The sequence below is a fragment of the Lichenostomus cassidix genome, unplaced genomic scaffold, assembly GCF_008360975.1.
Source record: "Lichenostomus cassidix isolate B80296 unplaced genomic scaffold, HeHo_3.0 HiC_scaffold_870, whole genome shotgun sequence".
Lineage (NCBI taxonomy): Eukaryota > Metazoa > Chordata > Aves > Passeriformes > Meliphagidae > Lichenostomus > Lichenostomus cassidix.
This window is the reverse complement of record NW_028147979.1, coordinates 26,881-48,078: the sequence shown is the minus strand read 5'-3', so window position 1 is coordinate 48,078 and position 21,198 is coordinate 26,881. Positions and strand designations below refer to the sequence as shown.

At 53.7% G+C, this 21,198-nt stretch overlaps 1 protein-coding gene and 3 long non-coding RNA genes across 5 annotated transcripts; 3 read left to right on the top strand and 1 right to left on the bottom strand.

Moving 5' to 3' along the window:
- The first annotated feature begins 5,554 nt into the window (after positions 1–5,554).
- On the top strand, positions 5,555–6,193 carry LOC146420466 (uncharacterized). 2 transcript variants are annotated; one of them, XR_014849135.1, is made up of 3 exons: positions 5,555–5,759; positions 5,928–6,030; positions 6,082–6,193. It is a non-coding gene; the product is annotated as an uncharacterized LOC146420466 (long non-coding RNA). The 2 variants fall into 2 exon arrangements; XR_014849136.1 differs by having other exon boundaries at positions 5,928–6,043; positions 6,082–6,152.
- Positions 6,194–6,210: 17 nt separating this feature from the next.
- LOC146420465 (glycerol-3-phosphate dehydrogenase [NAD(+)], cytoplasmic-like) lies at positions 6,211–18,058 on the bottom strand. Its single transcript, XM_085048233.1, has 8 exons — positions 17,930–18,058; positions 17,608–17,785; positions 14,453–14,593; positions 12,690–12,828; positions 10,520–10,632; positions 9,750–9,983; positions 7,330–7,436; positions 6,211–6,441 (listed from the first exon to the last, which is right to left on the bottom strand). The coding sequence occupies exons 1-8, from the start codon at positions 17,968–17,970 to the stop codon at positions 6,345–6,347; spliced, it is 1,050 nt and encodes a 349-aa protein (XP_084904359.1). The 5' UTR covers positions 17,971–18,058; the 3' UTR covers positions 6,211–6,344.
- Positions 18,059–18,458: 400 nt separating this feature from the next.
- On the top strand, positions 18,459–19,040 carry LOC146420464 (uncharacterized). The gene is made up of 2 exons (XR_014849134.1): positions 18,459–18,947; positions 18,987–19,040. It is a non-coding gene; the product is annotated as an uncharacterized LOC146420464 (long non-coding RNA).
- An 858-nt stretch (positions 19,041–19,898) lies between these two features.
- On the top strand, positions 19,899–20,891 carry LOC146420463 (uncharacterized). Its single transcript, XR_014849137.1, has 2 exons — positions 19,899–20,126; positions 20,663–20,891. It is a non-coding gene; the product is annotated as an uncharacterized LOC146420463 (long non-coding RNA).
- Positions 20,892–21,198: the final 307 nt, after the last annotated feature.

The following is a 21,198-nucleotide window of genomic DNA, read 5'->3' as shown; positions in this document are numbered from 1 at the left end:
CGGGATGGAGTGGGATGGGATTGGCTGTAATGGGATGGGATCGACTATAGGGATAAACTCTAGTGGGGTGGGCTGGGCTGTAATGGGATCAGAGGGCTGGGATGGGCTGTAATGGGATTGGGGTCCCATGGTGACACTGCCCTGGGCGGTGCCCTCTCCATGGGGTGACCCCTTTTAGAGTGACCCTTATGGAGTGACCAGTAATTCACATACACACAGAGTGACCCCATAGGGTGACCCTTTATGGAGTGACCAGTGACCTCCACCAGGGTGACCACCCTCTATAGGGTGACCCACACACCCCGAGTGACCCTCTAGAGGGTGACCCCTTATAGAGTGACCAGTGACCCACACCAGGGTGACCACCCTCTATAGGGTGGCCCTTTATGGAGTGACCAGTGACTCACACACAGGGTGACCCTATATAGGATGACCCTTTATGGAGTGACCAGTGACCCCATAGGGTGACCCTTTATGGAGTGACCAGTGCCCCACACCAGGGTGACCACCCTCTATAGGGTGACTCTGAGAGTCACGGGGTGACCACCCTCTATAGGGTGACCCTTTATAGAATGACCAGTGACCCACACCCAGACTGACCCCCACAGGGTGACCCACACACCCACAGTGACCCTCTATAGGGTGACCCTTTATGGAGTGACCAGTGACCCACACCAGGGTGACCACCCTCTATAGGGTGACCCTCCCCATGGGGTGACCCTCCATAGAGTGACATCCCATAAGGTTGTCACCAACCCCACAGTGACCCTCCATAGGGTGACACCCCATAACTTTGTCATCAACCCCACAGTGACCTTCCATAGGGTGACATCTCCTACAAGGTTGTCACCAACCCCACAGTGACCCTCTACAGGGTGACATCCCTACAAGGTTGTCACCAACCCCAGAGTGACCCTCTATAGGGTGACATCCCATAAGGTTGTCACCAACCCCACAGTGACCCTCCATAGGGTGACACCCCATAAGGTTGTCACCAACCCCACAGTGACCCTCCATAGGGTGACATCCCCACAACTTTGTCACCAACCCCAATCCCTGCTGCATCCCAGACAGGCACTGACAGGATTTTATAGGAACAATCCGAGCTCAACTCCCTCTCTCCTCACCCCAAACATGCATTCCTGAGCACAAAGGGAGCTCTGAGCTCTGCCAGCCCTGCAGGACTTCCTTCCCTCCCTCCAAACCCCAAAAATCTTTGGGGCAGAGGAAACCCTGTCAGCCCTGCAAGAACACTCTGGACTTCCTTCCCTCCCTCCAAATCCCAAAAATCTTTGGGGCAGAGGAAACCCTGTCAGCCCTGCAGGGACACTCTGGACTTCCTTCCCTCCCTCCAAACCCCAAAAATCTCCCGGTAAAGGAAACCCTGTCAGCCCTGCTGGGTCTGAAGGTCGCGGAGAGCCTGCTGAGGAAATGTGGCTAAGAAAAGGTGCAGAAACCAGAGCAGGGACAGGAGATTGAATTCCCCTCTCAGGGCACCGAGCAGAGTTCAGAGCCCTGGAAAGGTCACTCGGTGTGGGGAACGCTTAAAGGTACACGGGGTGAGGTGGGGAATGAAATCCTACAGATGAAGAGATGAATAAAATCCCATTGAAGAAGAGATGAATAAAATCCTTCAGAAAGAGAGATGAATAAAATCCCACAGAAGAGGTGAATAAAATCCCACAGAAGAAGAGATGAATAAAATCCCACAGAATGAGAGATGAATAAAATCCCACAGATGAAGAGATGAATAAAATCCCACAGAAGGAGAGGTGAATAAAATCCCACAATATGTCCTGTGAAGCCCAAAAAATAGAGGAGGGGAGGTTTGGGGTCCCAGGTGACGACTCTGGACCCTGTTTGGTGTCACAATCCCAACTCTCCACAATCCTACAGCCAAACCTCAACCCTGGAACTGCTGCTGGGACAAAGCAAGTGGGACAGCGAGTGACGCTGTGGCTAAAGAGGGACCTGCGGGGACATTCTTGCCGTTTCTGGGACACCCCGGGAGGCTCCGAGCCAGCAGGGAACGGGCAGTGCCGCCCGGAGCTCTCAGCCAGTCCAGCAGGCAGCGACCCAAAACTCCGAGCTGCAGGGCGAGGAGAGAATCTTCCGTCTCGATATTTATTGGGATTTTTATTTAAAGGACAGGGATGCAGTCAGAGAGTTCTCCCCCAGGACGAGGAGAGAATCTCCCGTCTCCTGTCGATATTTATTGTCATTTTTAAAGGACAGGGCTGCAGTCAGAGAGTTCTCCTGCAGAATGAGGAGAGCATCTTCCGTCTCGATATTTATTGTGATTTTCATTTAAAGTACAGTGATGCAGTCAGAGAGTTCTCCTGCAGGATGAGGAGAGCATCTTCTGCTTCCTCTCGATATTTATTGTGATTTTTAAAGGACAGTGATGCAGTCAGAGAGTTCTCCTGCAGGATGAGGAGGGAATCTTCCATCTCCTCTCAGTATTTATTGTGATTTTTATTTAAATTACAGGGATGCAGTCAGAGAGCTCTCCTGCACAACGAGGAGAAAATCTTCTGTTTCCTCTCTATATTTATTGTGATTTTTATTTAAATTACAGGGATGCAGTCAGAGAGCTGTCCTGCAGGACGAGGAGAGAATCTTCTGTCTCCTCTCGATATTTATTGTGATTTTTAAAGTACAGTGATGCAGTCAGAGATATCTCCCGTCTCCTGTCGATATTTATTTTGATTTTTAAAGGATAGGGATGCAGTCAGAGAGCTTTCCCGCAGGACGAGGAGAGAATCTTCCATCTCCTCTCGATATTTATTGGGATTTTTATTTAAATTACAGGGATGCAGTCAGAGAGCTCTCGGCTCTGGGATTGGAATGGGGAGGACAGGGAGCATGCCAGCATTCCAGAATTCTTCCAGAATTCCAGCATTTCAGAATTATTCTAGCACTCCAGCATTCCAGCATTCCAGAATCTCAGAATTCCAGAATTCCAGTATTCCAGATTTTTTCCAGAATCCCAGCATCCCAGAATTCCAGCATTCCAGGATTATTCCAGCATTCCAGCATTCCAGAATTCCAGCATTCCAGGATTATTCCAGCATTCCAGCATTCCAGAATTCCAGGATTATTGCAGAATTACAGAATCCCAGAATTCCAGCATTCCAGAACTCCAGAATTCCAGTATTCCAGCATTCCAGAATTCTAGAATTATTCCAGAATTCCAGTATTCCGGAATTCCGGAATTCCAGAATTCCAGTATTCCGGAGTTCCAGCATTCCAGAATCCCAGAATCCCAGAATTCCAGTATTCCAGATTTTTTCCAGAATCCCAGAATCCCAGCATTCCAGTATCCCAGAATTCCAGCATTCCAGAATTCCAGCATCCCACAATTCCAGTATTCCAGCTTTCCAGAATTCCAGAATGATTCCAGCATTCCATCATTCCATCATTCCAGCATTCCAGCATTCCAGCATTATTCCAGAATTCCAGAACTCCAGAATCCCAGAATTATTCCAGCATCCCAGAATTCCAGAATCCCAGCATTCCAGCATTCCAGAATTATTCCAGAATTCCAGAATCCCAGCATTCCAGAATTCCAGAATCCCAGAATCCCAGAATTCCATCATTCCAGAATTATTCCAGCATTCCAGAATTCCAATATTCCAGCATTCCAACATCCCAGAATTATTCCAGCATTCCAGAATTCCAGAATCCCATAATTCCAGAATTATTCCAGCATTCCAGCATTCCAGTATTCCAGAATCCCAGAATTCCAGAATTATTCCAGAATTCCAGAATCATTCCAGAATTCCAGAATCCCAGAATTCCAGCATTACAGCATTCCAGAATCATTCCAGAATCATTCCAGAATCCCAGGATAATCCCAGCCCAGGCAGGAGCAGTGACCGCTGGACAGGCTGAGCAAACCCAGCCAGCTCTGGGGACAAGTGGCACCTGGCTGGCCAAGGGACAAATTCCAAATTCTCTGTGAGCCCAAGAGGTCGGAGCTGTCCTGGGATTTGGGATTCTCTGTGTCCCTCTGGGGGTCATTTGCCTTTTCCTGCCCCGTGGGCAGTTTGTAGCTTCCCCCCACGGGAAAAAAGTGTGAGTTTTGCTTCCCCAGATCCCCAAAATTGTGAGTTTTGCTTCCCCAGATCCCCAAAATTGTGAGTTTTGCTTCCCCAGATCCCCAAAATTGTGAGTTTTCCTTCCCCAGATCCCCAGAATTGTGAGTTTTGCATCCTCAGCTCCCCAAAATTGTGAGTTGTTCTTCCTCAGCTCCCCAAAATTGTGAATTTTTCTTCCTCAGCTTTCTGAAGTTGTGAGTTTTGCTCCCTCAGCTCCCCAAAATTGCGAATTTTTCTTCCTCAACTCCCCAAAATTATGAGGTTTGCATCCTCAGATCTGCAAAATTGTGAATTTTTCTTCTTCAGCTCCCCAAAATTGTGAGTTTTGCTTCTTCAGCTCCCCGAAATGGTGAATTTTGCTTCCTCAGCTCCCTGAAATTGTGAATTTTTCTTCCTCAGCTCCCCAAAATTGTGAGGTTTGCTCCCTCAGCTCCCCAAAATTGTGAGGTTTGCATCCTCAGCTCCCCAAAATCGTGAGTTTTCCATCCTCAGCTCCCCAAAATTGTGTATTTTTCTTCCTCAGCTCCCCAAAATTGTGAATTTTTCTTCCTCAGCTCCCCGAAATTGTGAGTTTTGCTTCCTCAGCTCCCCAAAATTGTGAATTTTTCTTCCTCAGCTCCCCAAAATTGCGAATTTTTCTTCCTCAGCTCCCCAAAATTGTGAATTTTGTATCCTCAGCTCCCCAAAATTGTGAGTTTTGCACCCTCAGCTCCCCAAAATTGCGAATTTTTCTTCCTCAGCTCCCCAAAATTGTGAGTTTTGCTTCCTCAGCTCCCCAAAATTGTGAATTTTTCTCCCTCAGCTCCCCGCCAGCCACCCGTGGAAGCCCAGAGAGCTCTGAAGCGCACCAGGGGAGGGCACAGCGTGGTTTTGGGGACATTTATTGATCAGCAGCACGAGCCAGGCTCTGTGGCTCAGCCCTGGCCACCAGCCAGGGGTCACTCAGACCACCAGCTGCCCACACCGACTCGGGGGCAGTTGGTCCCTGCAGTGCCAAACCCCAGGGGACAACCTGGGACAGGCAGAGAGGTCATGGAATCAGCCCAGGAAAACCTGTGGCTACAGGAGATCCCCAGGGATTGGGCCAGGCGTGATAGAGAGAGAGAAAAAAATCTGAATAAACGAGCTCCAGAGTGTCCCTGCGTGGTCAGCAGGTGGCCTGAGTGACCCCTGGGATGGCATTTTCTGTGCTGCTGCTGCTGCTCAGGACAATCCTCAGCGCCTTTGGGAATGCTCAGGTGGAGCCTGGCAGGGATCTGTGCTCTGTCCACCAGGCAGGGAGGAGCTGGTGTCACCCAGAGTGTCCCCAGGGGGCTGACAGGAGGACTTGGGACACTGTTTGTCACAAGAGTCCTGCCCAGAGGGAATCCACCGTGGCAGGAGGAAGGAGGAAGATGCTCAGCCTCACCTCAGGGCAGACCAGCGACAGCAGCAGGAAAAAATTAAATGAACCTTTCAGAGGGAGAAAGAGGTCAGCAGGTAGCTCTGGGCCAGGCTCAGTGGCCAGGCTCAGTGGCCAGGGCAGTGGCCAGGCTCAGTGGTCAGGCTCAATGGCCAGGGCAGTGGCCAGGGCAGTGTCCAGGGTTGGGGAAGAGAACCTTTGCCCTTCCAACACCCTGCAAAGGCTCCCCAGAGCCCCAGGGCAGTGTCCAAGGCAGTGTCCAAGGCAGTGTCCAGGGCAGTGACCAGGACAGTGGCCAGGCTCAGTGACCAGGGCTGGGGAAGGGAATCTCTGCCCTTCCAGCACCCTGCAAAGGCTCTCCAGAGCCCCAGGGCAGTGGCCAGGGCAGTGACCAGGGCAGTGGCCAGGCTCAGTGACCAGGGTAGTGCCCAGAGCAGTGGCCAGGCTCAGTGGCCAGGCTCAGTGACCAGGGCAGTGACCAGGGCCCTGCAAAGGCTCCCCAGAGCCCCAGGGCAGTGGCCAGGCTCAGTGGCCAGGCTCAGTGACCAGGCTCAGTGACCAGAGCAGTGTCCACGGCAGTGGCCAGGCTCAGTGACCAGGGCAGTGTCCAGGCTCAGTGTCCAGGCTCAGTGACCAGGGCAGTGTCCAGAGCCCTGCACAGGCTCCCCAGAGCCCCAGGGCAGTGGCCAGGGCAGTGACCAGAGCAGTGACCAGGGCAGTGTCCAGAGCCCTGCACAGGCTCCCCAGATCCCCAGACTGTCCCAGGCGGTGGCAGCAGGTCAGGCTGGTGGCACAGGAGCTCTCAGCACACCTGGCAGGGCTGGCTGTCCCCTCAGGGCCACTCACAGGTGCTCGGGGTGGCTCTGGAGACACGCGATGAAGTCGGTGACAGGTTTGCCCTCGTAGCAGATCCGGTAGACAGCGGTGAAGAGGGGGAACCTGGGGGGACACAGAGTGACACTGATGGCATGGTCAGAGCACCTCGGCTTCTGCAGGAGCAGCTGGGGCGGTGGCACTGTGACATTTGTGCCAGGCTGGGGTGACACGGGCAGTGCAGAGCCACCAAGGGGGCAGTTGGGACAGTAGCACTGTGACATTCCTCCCCAGCTGGTGTGACATGGACAGTGCAGAGCCACCTGGGCCAGTGGCTCTGTGTCACTCATGCCAGGCTGGGGTGACACGGGTAGTGCAGAGCCACCTGGGCTGGTGGCACTGTGACATTCCTGCCCAGCTGGTGTGACACAGGCAGTGCAGAGCCACCTGGCCAGTGGCACTGTGACATTTGTGCCAGGCTGATGTGACTTGGGAAGTGCAGAGCCACCTGGGCCAGTGGCACTGTGTCACTCATGCCAGGCTGGTGTGACATGTGCAGTGCAGAGCCACCATGGGGACAGCTGGGACTGTGGCACTGTGCCATTCCTGCCTGGCTGGTGTGACACAGGCAGCGCACAGCCGCCAAGGTGTGTTTTCCCCTGGTGTGACACTGGCAGTGCAGAGCCACCAAGGTGTGTTTTCCCCTCCTGCCACTTCTGGAAATGTCCCAACCCCACCCCAGCTGGTGTGACATGGGCAGTGCAGAGCCACCAAGGGGACAGCTGGGCCAGTGGCACTGTGTCACCCGTGCCAGACTGGTGTGACACTGGCAGCACAGAGCCACCAAGGGGTGCTTTCCCTGGTGTGACAATGGCAGCACAGAGCCACCAAGGTGTGTTTCCCCTGGTGTGACACGGGCAGCACAGAGCCACCAAGGTGTGCTGTCCCCTCCTGCCGTTCCCGGAAAGCTCCCAGCCCCAGCCCAGCGAGGCACTCAGACATTCCAGCACTCACTTCTCCACCACGTTCTTGCTCTTGAGGATCCGGTGCAGCTCAGCAGACGTCTGGGGACCTTGCAGCTTCTGCCCGTTCAGCATCTCCTTCTCCAGCTGCTCGATGGACTGCAAGAACCCGGAGGTGAGGAGCTGAACCTGCAGCCCAGTGCTGCCCAGTGCTGCCCAGTGCTGCCCCAGTGCTGCCCCAGTGCTGCCCAGTGCTGCCCCAGTGCTGCCCAGTGCTGCCCCAGTGCTGCCCAGTGCTGCCCAGTGCTGCCCCAGTGCTGCTCAGTGCTGCCCAGTGCTGCCCCAGTGCTGCCCAGTGCTGCCCCAGTGCTGCCCCAGTGCTGCCCTGGAGCTGGGCAGGGCTGCGCAGTGCTGACCACCCTCTGGGGGCTACCTGGGGTCACCTCCCTGCCTGCCTGGGGTGTCACAGAATCATGGAATATCCCGAGTTGGGAGAGACCCACCAAAATCATCCATCCCAGCTCTCAGACACCCCAAAAACCTCACCCTGTACATCCCTGGGAACATTTTCAAACACTCTGGCAGCCTCAGGGAGCCTGTTCTGTGCCTGACACCCTCTGGGGGCTACCTGGGGTCACCTCCCTGCCTGCTGGGGTGTCACAGAACCATGGAATATCCTGAGCTGGAAGGAATCCAAAAGGATCAGACACCCCAAAAATCCCACCCTGCACACCCCTAGGAACATTTCCAAACACTCCTGGAGCTCTGACAGCCTCAGGGAGCCTGCTCAGTGCCTGACACCCTCTGGGGGCTAACTGGGATCACTTTCCTGCCTGCTCAGCAGGTTGATGCAGGAATCACAGAACCATGGAATACCCCGAGTTGGAAGGAACCCACAAGGATCATCCATGCCAGCTCCCAGACACCCCAAAACCCCACGCTGTGCATCCCTAGGAGCATTTCCAAACACTCCTGGAGCTCTGGCAGCCTCGGGGAGCCTGTTTAGTGCCCAAACACCCTCTGGGAGCTAACTGGGATCACCTCCCTGCCTGCCCAGGATGTCACAGAACCATGGAATGTCCTGAGTTGGAAGGATGGATGACAAGGATCATCCATGCCAGCTCCCAGACACCCCAACAATCCCACCCTGTGCATCCCTGGCAGCATTTCCAAACACTCCTGGAGCTCTGGCAGCTTGTTTAGTGCCCAACCACCCTCTGCGGGCTAACTGGGATCACCTCCTGCCTGCTCAGCAGGTTGATGCAGGAATCACAGAACCATGGAATATCCCGAGTTGGAAGGAATCCACAAGGATCCTCCATCCCAGCTCCTCCCCCTGGCACAGACACCTCATCAATCCCACCCTGTGCACCCCTGGGAACATTTCCAAATGCTGTGGCAGCCTTGAAGAGCCTGCTCAGTGCCTGACTCCCTCTGGGGGCTACCTGGGGTCACCTCCCTGCCTGCTGGGGTGTCACAGAACCATGGAATATCCTGAGCTGGAAGGAATCCAAAAGGATCAGACACCCCAAAAATCCCACCCTGTGCACCCCTAGGAGTATTTCCAAACACTCCTGGAGCTCTGGCAGCTTGTTTAGTGCCCAACCACCCTCTGGGGGCTAACTGGGATCACCTTCCTGCCTGCTCAGCAGGTTGATGCAGGAATCACAGAATCATGGAATATCCCGATCTGGAAGGGATCCAAAAGGATCAGACACCCCAACAATCCCACCCTGTGCACCCCTAGGAGCATTTCCAAACATTCCTGGAGCTCTGGCAGCTTGTTTAGTGTCCAACCACCCTCTGGGGGCTAACTGGGATCACCTCCTGCCTGCTCAGCAGGAATCACAGAACCATGGAATATCCTGAGCTGGAAGGGATCCAAAAGGATCATCCATCCCAGCTCCCAGACACCCCAAAAACCCTACCCTGTGCACCCCTGGCAGCATTTCCAAACACTCTGGCAGCCTCGGGGAGCTTGTTTAGTGCCCAAACACCCTCTGGGGGCTAACTGGGATCATCTTCCTGCCTGCTCAGCAGGAATCACAGAATCATGGAATATCCCGAGCTGGAATGGATCCAAAAGGATCAGACACCCCAAAAATCCCACCCTGCGCACCCCTGGCAGCATTTCCAAACACTCCTGGAGCTCTGGCATCCTCGGGGAGCCAGTTCAGTGCCTGACACCCTCTGGGGGCTAACTGGGATCATCTTCCTGCCTGCTCAGCAGGTTGATGCAGGAATCACAGAACCATGGAATATCCTAAGCTGGAAGGATCATCCTTGCCAGCTCCCAGACACCCCAAAAATCCCACCCTGCGCACCCCTGGCAGCATTTCCAAACCCTCCTGGAGCTCTGGCAGCCTCAGGGAGCCAGTTCAGTGCCCAACAACCCTCTGGGGGAAGAACCTCTCCCTGATTCCCACCCCAAACCTCCCCTGGCACACCTCCATCCCCCCCAGCGCCGCTCACCTTCCCGGTCTTGGCGAAAGCCTCGGCCACCTTGCGGTTCCGTCCCCCGTAGCAGGTGGTGATGAGGTCAGCCACCCCGCAGCTCTCCAGGAAGGTGGAGGAGGTGACAGGACCCTTGCAGAAGAGCTTGGCGAAGGCAATCATCTCCATCAGGCCCAGGCGGATCACGGCAGCCTTGGTGTTGTCCCCGTAGCCGAGGCCATCGCAGAATCCTGCTCCCACTGCCACCACGTTCTGGAAAAGAGCAGCACTGAGGCTCCCAGGTTTGCAGCAAGATTTTTAGAGTTCTGGGAACTGTGGCTAGCACAGGTCTTTCCCATGAGAACTTTCCTCTGTGTTTTATAAACAAAGATAAAGTTTGGATGTTATTAAAAACAGTGTCTGGAGATTTGGACAGTTCAGGCCTGGCCAGTCAGGCCTAGGGGGGAGGTTTCTGGCTGACCAATCTGGGTGACCTCTGAAAAGTCTATATAAGCTGAAATCAAAATAATAAAGCTCTCTTTTCTATGCCACGCTGAGAATCGGGGATTTCTTCTCTGCTAGCGGCTCAACAGCAACAGTGAACAAGCAGGGTGAAGTGAATAAATCCCCTTTTGCATGATTTTAAACTCCTGAATGTAAACTTTCAGTTTTCTCCGAATTTCCTCCCAGCCGAGCTCAGCGCTTTGCTGCGTCCTTGAGACAACTGTGGGATCACAGTGACCATCATCCCTCACCCCTGAGCCCCCTGCAGACCCCAAACCTGACCCCAAAAAGCCCTGAACGCCCACCTTGAGAGCCCCACAGATCTCCACCGTGTCGGCTTCCTGCACCACCGACACGCGGAAATTCGGGGTTTGCATCAGCTCCTTCAGCATCTGCCCGTGCTTCATGTTCTTGCAGCCTGGGGAGACACAGCGAGGAGGAGGAGAAAGGTGATGGGGATGACCTTGAGGTAGGTCTGGAGGTCATCCAGGGAGAGGAATTTTGTTGGGGAAGATGAAATAGGAAAAGCTTTATAAATAGGATTACCTGGCAAAAGATGCTGAGAATATGGGAAGTATAAGGGAAATTGAAATGAAGACAAGCTGAGAATATGGAAAATGTAAGGGAGATTGAAATGAAGACAAGCTTTGAGTTACTGAACAACTAGAAAACCGACTGGAGGTAATCCCCCTCTTGATGAGACAATCCCTTCTGCCTGCAGACAGGTCCAAGGGTCAGAGCAGACCCTGCCAGCTTGGCAGAGGGTCCAAAAAGCAGTTTTTAGGGTTTAAAATATAACCCTGTATAGTAATGTGATGATTCTTACAGGTTGTGTGTAAATGTTGTAGGATTTGTAGCTTGTTCTAGATTGGTTAGTGAGAATTAGAATATCCAACACAGAAGATGATTTATTTTATTATAAAGGCAACCAGAATCTCTCTCTTTTCCACTCCTCTTCTACTCTCTCTCTTGCTTCTCTGACCTGCTTTGGGCTCGTCTGGCAGCCCCTGGCAGCTCTCCTACACCCACCCATGGTGTAGAAGATCATTTTCACAATGAATTATTATTTTCACAATAAATTATTATTTTCACAACAAATCCCATGCTCTAAACCTGACTTCAGAGATCTCTCATCTCTGTCCAAAACCGACAAACAGACCCCAAAAATCCTACAAGCTCAAATCCTACAGGGATGACCTTGAGGCAGGTCCACGTTGTCCTGGAGGTCACCCAGGGACAGGAACCTGTTGCCCAACCGATGGATGTCACCAAACATTTGCAGGTCCACAAAGAGCCAGCCACACACTGCCTGACAGATTATCAACATTTAACGAATTTCTCAGTGCTCCCAGAACACAATCCCCCATCAGAAATGACCTCCTGAACGCTCTGCGGGTTAAAAACATCTCCAAAAGTTGCAAATTTGGGGTTTTCTGTGCTCACAGGGGTTGTGCTCCACCTCCCTGGCCTCCTGCCCAGCAGGTTTGCTGCTGTTGAATAAAACACTCTGGAAGGCACAACTCCTGACCCAGCCAGCTGCCCTGTTTGCTTTGGCTCTGCGAGGTTCCCAAAAGCACAGAGGATTTAGGACAATCCCCAGGTGAGCTTCCAAGCAGCCCTGGCTGGCAAGAGCGTGAGATCCAGGTGGGTGAAGCCCAAAGAAATCGAGGATGGAATTATTCCTAAAGGACCTCTTGAAGCCCAGAGAAAGTGAGGATTATTCCTAAAGGATCTCTTGAAGCCCAAGGAAATTGAGGATGGGAATTATTCCTGAAGGATCTCTTGAAGCCCAAAGAAATAAAAAATGGGGATTATTCCTAAAGGGCCTCTTGAAGCCCAAAGAAATCAGGGATGGGGATTATTGCTAAAGGACCTCTTGAAACCCAAGGAAATCAAGGATGGGATTATTCCTGAAGGATCTCTTGAAGCCCAAAGAAATCGAGGATGGGAATTATTCCTGAAGGACCTCTTGAAGCCCAAGAAAATCAAAGATGGGGATTATTCCTAAAGGATCTCTTGAAGCCCAAAGAAATCAAAGATGGGGAATATTCCTAAAGGAACTCTTGAAACCCAAAGAGATTGAGGATAGGGAATATTCCTGAAGGACCTCTTGAAGCCCAGAGAAATTGAGGATGAGAATTATTCCTAAAGGACCTCTTGAAGCCTAAAGAAATTGAGGATGGGGATTATTCCTAAAAGAATTCTTGAAACCCAAGGGAATCGAGGGTGGGGATTATTCCTAAAGGATCTCTCAGTGTCACCCCTTTAAATTGTGCCAGGACTGTCTGATGCCCACTGAGGAACTTCTAGCTGCACAACCCTGTCATTAACGAACTGATCCCACCAGAAACCCTGGGAATGAGCCCATGGGATCTCCTGCCTCCCCAGGGAACAGGACCAGCAGAGTTTCAGCTCCTGCTTTGCCTCCTCCTGCTCGTCACAAACGAAATCTGCTGGCGAGGTGGAGCTCCTTACCGATGGTGGTTTCACAGAACTTCTCGTCTGCCACCTCGTTGGCGATGTTGGCCCCCATGAGGACGTTCATTTCTATGCCCAGCTTCTCGTGGATGATGTCTGAGATCAGCCTCAGCCCCTCTGGTCCTTCGTCCACGCCCTGGGGGAGAGCCAGGGATGGAAATCACAGGATCAGTGAGAGTGGAAAAGATCTCTGAGATCATGGAGTGAATTTGGTTGAGCAGCTTGTCGAGCAGAGCGTGAGGAGTCAATCCTCCTGGAGATCTGTCCTCCACCCCAGTGCCACCTTCCTGTGCTGCAGGACCCGAGGGATGCTGATTGCTGAGCTGTGCTGAGCTGATCTCGGAGCAGGAGATCCCCAGATGGCCTCAGCCTTCTCCACCAGCAACCCCAAAATCTGCACCAAGACTCTGACCCCGTGTGCCCCTTCCCCAGCTGCCCATTCTGATCCTAAATATTTCTGATCCAAAATCCCACCACTGCCCATTTCTGCTCCAAAATCCTCCCAATGCCCATTTCCACTCCAAAATATTTCTGCACCAAAACATCTCTGCTCCAAAATCTCCCACTACCCATTTCTGCTCCAAAATATTTCTGTTCCAAAATATTTCTGCTCCAAAATCCCTCACTGCCCATTTCTGCTCCAAAATCCTCCCATTGCCCATTTCCACTCCAAAATATTTCTGCTCCAAAATCTCTCACTACCCATTTCTGCTCCATGCCCTGGGGGAGAGCCAGGGATGGAAATCACAGGATCAGTGAGAGTGGAAAAGATCTCTGAGATCATGGAGTGAATTTGGTTGAACAGCTTGTTGAGCAGAGCGTGAGGAGTCAACCCTCCTGGAGATCTGTCCTCCACCCCAGTGCCACCTTGCTGTGCTGCAGGACCCGAGGGATGCTGATTGCTGAGCTGTGCTGAGCTGATCTCGGAGCAGGAGATCCCCAGATGGCCTCAGCCTTCTCCACCAGCAACCCCTAAATCTGCACCAAGACTCTGACCCCATGTGCCCCTTCCCCAGCTGCCCATTCTGATCCTAAATATTTCTGATCCAAAATGTTTCCGCTCCAAAATTCTCCCCAGCTGCCCATTTCTGCTCCAAAATCTCTCACTACCCATTTCTGCTCCAAAATATTTCTGCTCCAAAATCCCCTTACTGCCCATTTCTGCTCCAAAATCCTCCCAATGCCCATTTCTGCTCCAAAATTCTCCCCAGCTGCTCATTTCTGCTCCAAAATATTTCTACTCCAAAGTCACCTCACTACCCATTTCCTCTCCAAAATATTTCTGCTCCAAAATATTTCTGCTCCAAAATCCTCCCAATGCCCATTTCTGCTCCAAAATATTTCCACTCCAAAATATTTCTGCTCCAAAATCACCTCACTACCCATTTCCTCTCCAAAATATTTCTGCTCCAAAACCCTCCACTGCCCATTTCTGCTCCAAAGTCCTCCCCAGCTGCCCATTTCTGTTCCAAAATATTTCTGCTCCAAAATCCTCAACTGCCCATTTCTGCTCCAAAATCCTCCCAATGCCCATTTCTGCTCCAAAATATTTCTGCTCCAAAATATTTCTTTTCCAAAATCACCCCACTTCCCATTTCTGCTCCAAAATATTTCTGCTCCAAAATCTCCCCAGTGCCCATTTCTGCTCCAGAATCACCCCAGTGCCCATTTCTGCTCCAGAATCCTCCCAAAGCCCATTTCTGCTCCAAACCCCAGGATTCCCCCGCAGCCCCTGCCAGCCAGGCTGCTCCTGCTCCCACCTTGATGAGCGACATCCCCACAGCCTCTTTCTTCACGTGGCCCCTGAGCTGGTCACAGACCTTGCCGATGAACTGGTGAGGAACCACGAAGAGCAGGATGTCAGCTCCTGCACAGGCTTTGAGCAGGTCGGGCTCTGCCACCTGCAGAGACAGGGAGATGGGAGATGGGAGGGAAAATAAAAGGGAAGGTGGAGGGAGATTGGAAGTGAAGCTGGAAGTGAATCTGGAAGGGAGCTGGAGGGGAAGCTGGAGGGGAAGCTGGAGGGGAAGCTGGGAGGGAAGCTGGAAAGAAGTTGGAAGGGAAGCTGGGAGGGAATCTGGAAGGGAGCTGGGAGGGAAACTAGAAGGGAAGGTGGAAAGAAGTTGGAAGCGAAGCTGGAAGGAAGCTGGAGGGGAAGCTGGAAGGGAGTCTGGAAGGGAAGATGGGAGGAAAACTGGAAAGGAAACTGGAAGGGAAGATGGGAAGGAAGCTTGGAGGGAAACTTGAAGGGAGCTGGAAGGGGAGCTGGAAGGAAGGTGGGAGGGAAAACAGAAGGGAAGGTGGAAATAAGTTGGAAGTGAAGCTGGAAGGGAATCTGGAAGGAAGCTGGAAGGGAAGCTGGAAGGGAAACTGGAGGGGAAGCTGGAAAGGAAACTGGAAGGGAAGATGGGAGGAAAGCTGAAAGGGAAACTTGAAGGGAGCTGGGAGGGAGTTGGGAGGGAAGCTGGAAGGAAGCTGGAAGGAAGCTGGAAGGGAAGCTTGGAGAGAAACTAGAAGGGAACCTGGAAGGGAGCTTGGAGGGAAAATAGAAGGGAAGCTGGAAATAAGTTGGAAGCGAAGCTGGAAGGGAATCTGGAAGGAAGCTTGAGGGGAAGCTGGAAGGGAAACTGGAGGGGAAGATGGGAGGAAAGCTGAAAGGGAAACTTGAAGGGAGCTGGGAGGGAGTTGGGAGGGAAGCTGGAAGGGAAGCTGGAAGGAAGCTGGAAGGGAAGCTGGAAGGGAAGCTGGAAGGAAGCTGGAAAGGAAGCTTGGAGAGAAACTAGAAGGGAGCTTGGAGGGAAAATAGAAGGGAAGCTGGAAATAAGTTGGAAGCGAAGCTGGAAGGGAATCTGGATGGGAAGCTGGGAGGGAAGCTGGAAGGGAAACTATAAGGGAAGGTGGAAGGAAGCTGGAAGAGATCTGGAAGGAAGCTTGGAGAGAAACTAGAAGGGAAGGTGGAAGGAAAGCTGGAAGGGAAGCTGGAAGGAAGCTGGAAGAGCCCAAAGCCACCACGCTGAGGACCCTGCCAGCGCTGGCAGGGCAGAAGGGCCGCAGCAGAGTGGGACCATGCCAGCTCAGAGGCACCGCGTGGCCTCCAGCCCAGTCCGTGGGCTGCCAGGGCAGGGGCAAAGGTGGGCAGCGAGAGCGGCCAGGGCTGCAGCTCATCCAAGCACAGATGAAGGTCAGCGGGAGGGAGGAACTGAGCCCCGCGCAGCTCGGTGCATCCTTGCGGCTCCAGCGGCCCCGCGGAGCCCAGCGGTCAGCTCTGCCCCTCCGAGAGGATTCTGAAACCTCCCCAGAGCCCAGCGGTCAGCTCTGCCCCTCGGAGGGGATTCTGAAACCTCCCCAGAGCCCAGCGGTCAGCTCTGCTCCTCCGAGGGGCTGCTGAAACCTCCCCAGAGCTCAGCGGTCAGCTCTGCTGATCTCTCCAGAGCCCAGCGGTCAGCTCTGCCCCTCGGAGGGGATTCTGAAACCTCCCCAGAGCCCAGCGGTCAGCTCTGCCCCTCCGAGAGGCTGCTGACCTCTCTACAGAGCCCAGCGGTCAGCTCTGCTGATATCTCCAGAGCCCAGCGGTCAGCTCTGCCCCTCCGAGGGCTTCTGAAACCTCCCCAGAGCCCAGCGGTCAGCTCTGCCCCTCCGAGGGCTTCTGAAACCTCCCCAGAGCCCAGCGGTCAGCTCTGCCCCTCCGAGGGGATTCTGATTGCTCCCAGAGCCCAGCGGTCAGTTCTGCCCCTCCGAGAGGCTGCTGACCTGTCCCCAGAGCCCAGCGGTCAGCTCTGCCCCTCCGAGGGGATTCTGAAACCTCCCCAGAGCCCAGCGGTCAGCTCTGCCCCTCCGAGAGGCTGCTGACCTAGGCTAGAGAAAATTCAGAGAATGGGATCTGAGGGTAAAACTTCCCTAGGCAAGTTTCAGGTCTGAAAACGCTTGTTAACCTAGACCTTAGTCTGGGAAAAAGAGAGAAAGTTTTCTCTCAGCCAGAGCCACTCTGATCGGTGTGTCTCCAGCCTGATGGACGGGAGAGGAAAGAAAGATTACATACATTTTAGACGACATTTCAGCCTGCAATGGGGATTAATGTTTGGCTGTTCTCTGGTTTTAATGGTGACTTTCTAAAACTGAAGTTAAACTGTTACTCCGACATGGAAGTCCATCCGGAGCCCAGTGGTCAGCTCTGCCCCCCGGAGGGGCTGCTGGCCTGTCCCCAGAGCCCAGCGGTCAGCTCTGCTGATCTCCCCCAGAGCCCAGCGGTCAGCTCTGCCCCTCGGATGGGCTGCTGGCCTGTCCCCAGAGCCCGGCGGTCAGTTCTGCCCCTCCAAGAGGCTGCTGACCTGTCCCCAGAGCCCAGCGGTCAGCTCTGCTCCTCCGAGGGGATTCTGAAACCTCCCCAGAGCCCAGCGGTCAGTTCTGCCCCTCGGACAGGCTGCTGATATCTCTCCAGAGCCCCGAGGTCAGCTCTGCCTCTCTGAGAGGCTGCTGATCTCTCCCAGAGCCCAGCGGTCAGTTCTGGCCCCCCGGACAGGCTGCTGATATCTCTCCAGAGCCCAGCGGTCAGCTCTGCCCCTCGGAGGAGCTGCTGATCTCCCCCAGAGCCCAGCGGTCAGCTCTGCTGATCCCTCCAGAGCCCAGCGGTCAGTTCTGCCCCTTGGAGGGGATTCTGATCTCCCCCAGAGCCCAGCGGTCAGCTCTGCTGATCTCCCCAGAGCCCAGCGGTCAGCTCTGCCGATCTCTCCAGAGCCCAGCGGTCAGTTCTGCCCCTCGGAGGGGATTCTGATCTCCCCCAGAGCCCAGCGGTCAGCACTGTTGATCTCCCCAGAGCCCAGCGGTCAGCTCTGCCCCTTGGAGGGGATTCTGATCTCCCCCAGAGCCCAGCGGTCAGCTCTGCCCCCCGGCCGGACAGCTGCCGCCCCACACTCACCACGTTGGGCGGCAGTTTCCGGCCCGGCAGGTACTTGACGTTCTCGTGCTCGGTGTTGATGATGTCGGTGAGCCGCCGGCCGCCCACCTCCTCCTCCAGCACCCACATGTTCACCTGCCGCTCGAAGCTGCTCAGCCGCGCCGTGTTCGTCCCGGCGATCTTGGCGATGGCCGAACCCCTGCGAGGGCACAGCGCGACGCGGCTGTGGCTACCTGGTCACCGCAGGTCACCCGCGGGGACACCAGGAGGTGCAGCGGGGTGACAGGGACAAGGGAGGGCAGGGACAGTGCTGGCCGAGGGGACCCGAGCGCCCCGAGCTCACCAGTTGCCAGAGCCCACGATGCAAACCTTCTTGGCACCCATGGCGTGGGGACAGCGGGGACAGCGGGGACAGCGGGGACACTGCGGGCGCTCAGCTCGCTGGCTGAACGCTGCTCGCTGCTATTTGAAGGCTGCCCGGAGCGGGGGAGGCTCCGGACCGCCTCCGGCCCCGCCTCGGCCCGGGACACCGGAGACACCGGGCAGCGCTCCGGGGACACCTGGCAGCGCTCCGGACACACCGGGCAGCACCCCGGGCAGCACTCCGGGGACACCGGAGACACCGGGCAGCGCTCTGGGCAACGCACCGGACACCGCTCCGGGCACTGGACACCTGGCACCGCTCCGGGGACACCGGGCAGCGCTCCGGGCACCGGACACCGCCTTGGGCAGCGCTCCGGGCAGCGTTCCGGGGACACTGGGAACACCGGGCAGCGCTCCGGGGACACCGGGCAGGGCTCCGGGCAACGCACCGGACACCACTCCGGGCACCGGGGACACCGGGGACAGCTGGCATAACTCCGGGCACACCGGGCAACACTCCGGGGACACCGGGAACACCGGACACTGCCCCGGGGACACCGGGCAGCGCTCCGGGGACACCGGAGACACCAGGCAGCGTTCCGGGGACACCGGGAACCGCCCCGGGGACTGCTCCGGACAGCGCTCCGGGCACCGGGGACCCCGGGCACAGCCCCGGTCACAGCCCCGGTCACAGCCCCGGGCACAGCCCGCGCTCGGGGCGGGGAGGCTGCGCGGGAGGTGCAAAGCGCTGCCCCGGAGCAGCTCAGATCCCGCAGGATCACAGAATCATGGAATATCCCGAGTGGGAAGGATCCACGAGGATTGTCGAGTCCAACCCTGGCCCTGCACAGACACCCCAGTGATCCACCCTGTGCCGGGCAGGGCTGGCCTGGAGCTCCCGCAGCTCTGGCAGGGTCAGGGTTGGGATCATTCTGTCCAGGAGCCTCTTCTGTGACCAAGAACCCTTTTCCTAATATCCTCCATCCTGTATGATCCCAGTGCCCATCATCCTTAATATCCATCCTGTATGATCCCAGTGCCCAACTTCCCTTTTCCTAATAAATATCCTAATAAATATCCATCCTGTGTGATCCCAGTGCCCATCATCCCTAACATTCATTCTGTGTGATCCCAGTGCCCAAAATCCCTTTTCCTAATAAATATCCACCCTGTGATCCCAGTGCCCAACATCCCTTTCCCTAATATCCTCTATCCTGAGTGATCCCAGTGCCCAAGTCCCTTTTCCTAACATCCTCCATCCTCTATGATCCCAGTGCCCATCATCCTTTTCCTAATAAATTTCCATTGTGTGAGATCCCAGTGCCCAACATCCCTTTTCCTAATATCCATTCTGTGTGATCCCAAAGTCCATCCTCCCTTTTCCTAATAAATATCCATTGTGTGTGATCCCAATGCCCAGCATCCTTTTTCCTAATATCCACCCTGTGTGATCCCAGTGCCCAACATCCCTAACATCCATTCTGTGTGATCCCAGTGCCCAACATCCTTAATATCCATCCTGTGATCCCAGTGTCCAAAATCCCTTTTCCTAATATCCATCCTGAGTGATCCCAGTGCCCAACATCCTTAATATCCATCCTGTGTGATCCCAGTGCCCAACATCCCTTTTCCTAATAAATATCCTAATAAATATCCATCCTGAGTGATCCCAGTGCCCAACATCCCTTTTTCTAATAAATATCCTAATAAATATCCTAATAAATATCCATCCTGAGTGATCCCAGTGCCCAACATCCCTTTTTCTAATAAATATCCTAATAAATATCCATCCTGAGTGATCCCAGTGCCCAACATCCCTTTCCCTAATATCCTCTATCCTGAGTGATCCCAGTGCCCAACATCCTTTTCCTAATAAATTTCCATTGTGTGAGATCCCAGTGCCCAACATCCCTTTTCCTAATATCCATTCTGTGATCCCAGTGCCCAGCATCCTTTTCCTAACATCCTCCATCCTCTATGATCCCAGTGCCCATCATCCTTTTCCTAATAAATATCCTTATAAATATCCACCCTGTGTGATCCCAGTGCCCAAGTCCCTTTTCCTAATATCCTCCACCCTGTGTGATCCCAGTGCCCAATATCCCTAATATCCATCCTGTGTGATCCCGAAGTCCATCATCCCTTTTCCTAATAAATATCCATCCTGTGTGATCCCAGTGCCCAACATCCTTAACATTCATTCTGTGTGATCCCAATGCCCAACATCCTTTTCCTAATATCCTCCATCCCGTATGATCCCAGTGCCCAACATCCCTTTTCCTAATAAATATCCTTATAAATATCCACCCTGTGTGATCCCAGTGCCCAAATCCCTTTTCCTAATATCCTCCATCCTCTGATCCCAGTCCCCAACATACCTTTTCCTAATAAATATCCTAATAAATATCCTAATAAATATCCATCCTGAGTGATCCCAGTGCCCAACATCCCTTTTCCTAATAAATATCCATCCTGTGATCCCAGTGCCCAACATCCCTAACATTCATCCTGTGTGATCCCAGTGCCCAACATCCCTTTTCCTAATATCCATCCTGTGATCCCAGTGCCCAAAATCCCTTTTCCTAATAAATATCCTAATAAATATCCTAATAAATATCCATCCTGTGTGATCCCAGTGCCCAAGTCCCTTTTCCTAATATCCTCCATGATCCCAGTGCCCATCATCCCTAACATCCATTCTGTGTGATCCCAGTGCCCAACCATCCTTTTCCTAATAAATATCCTAATAAATATCCATCCTGTGAGATCCCAGTGCCCAACATCCCTTTTCCTAATAAATATCCATCCTGTGTGATCCCAGTGCCCAACATCCTTAACATCCATCCTGTGTGATCCCAAAGTCCATCATCCCTTTTCCTAATAAATATCCACCCTGTGTGATCCCAGCGCCGAGCCTTTCTGCATTAAAGCATTTAATTCTACCCTTTTTGCTAAAAAATGCCATTTTCCGCCCATGTAAGGAATAGGAACTGCCTGGTGCAGCTCAGGACTCAGCCTGAGGCAGCAGCATTTTTCTCACAGAGGATCCTCCCCTCGCCCGAGGGCTCCAGGTTTGCAGCAAGCCATTTACAGCCCTAAAAACAAGCAGGGTGAAGAGATTAAATCCCCTTTTCCAGTTTTAAATCCCCATTTAGAGCCCTAAAAACAAGCAGGGTGAAGAGATTAAATCCCCTTTTCCAGTTTTAAATCCCCATTTACAACCCTAAAAACAAGCAGGGTGAAGAGATT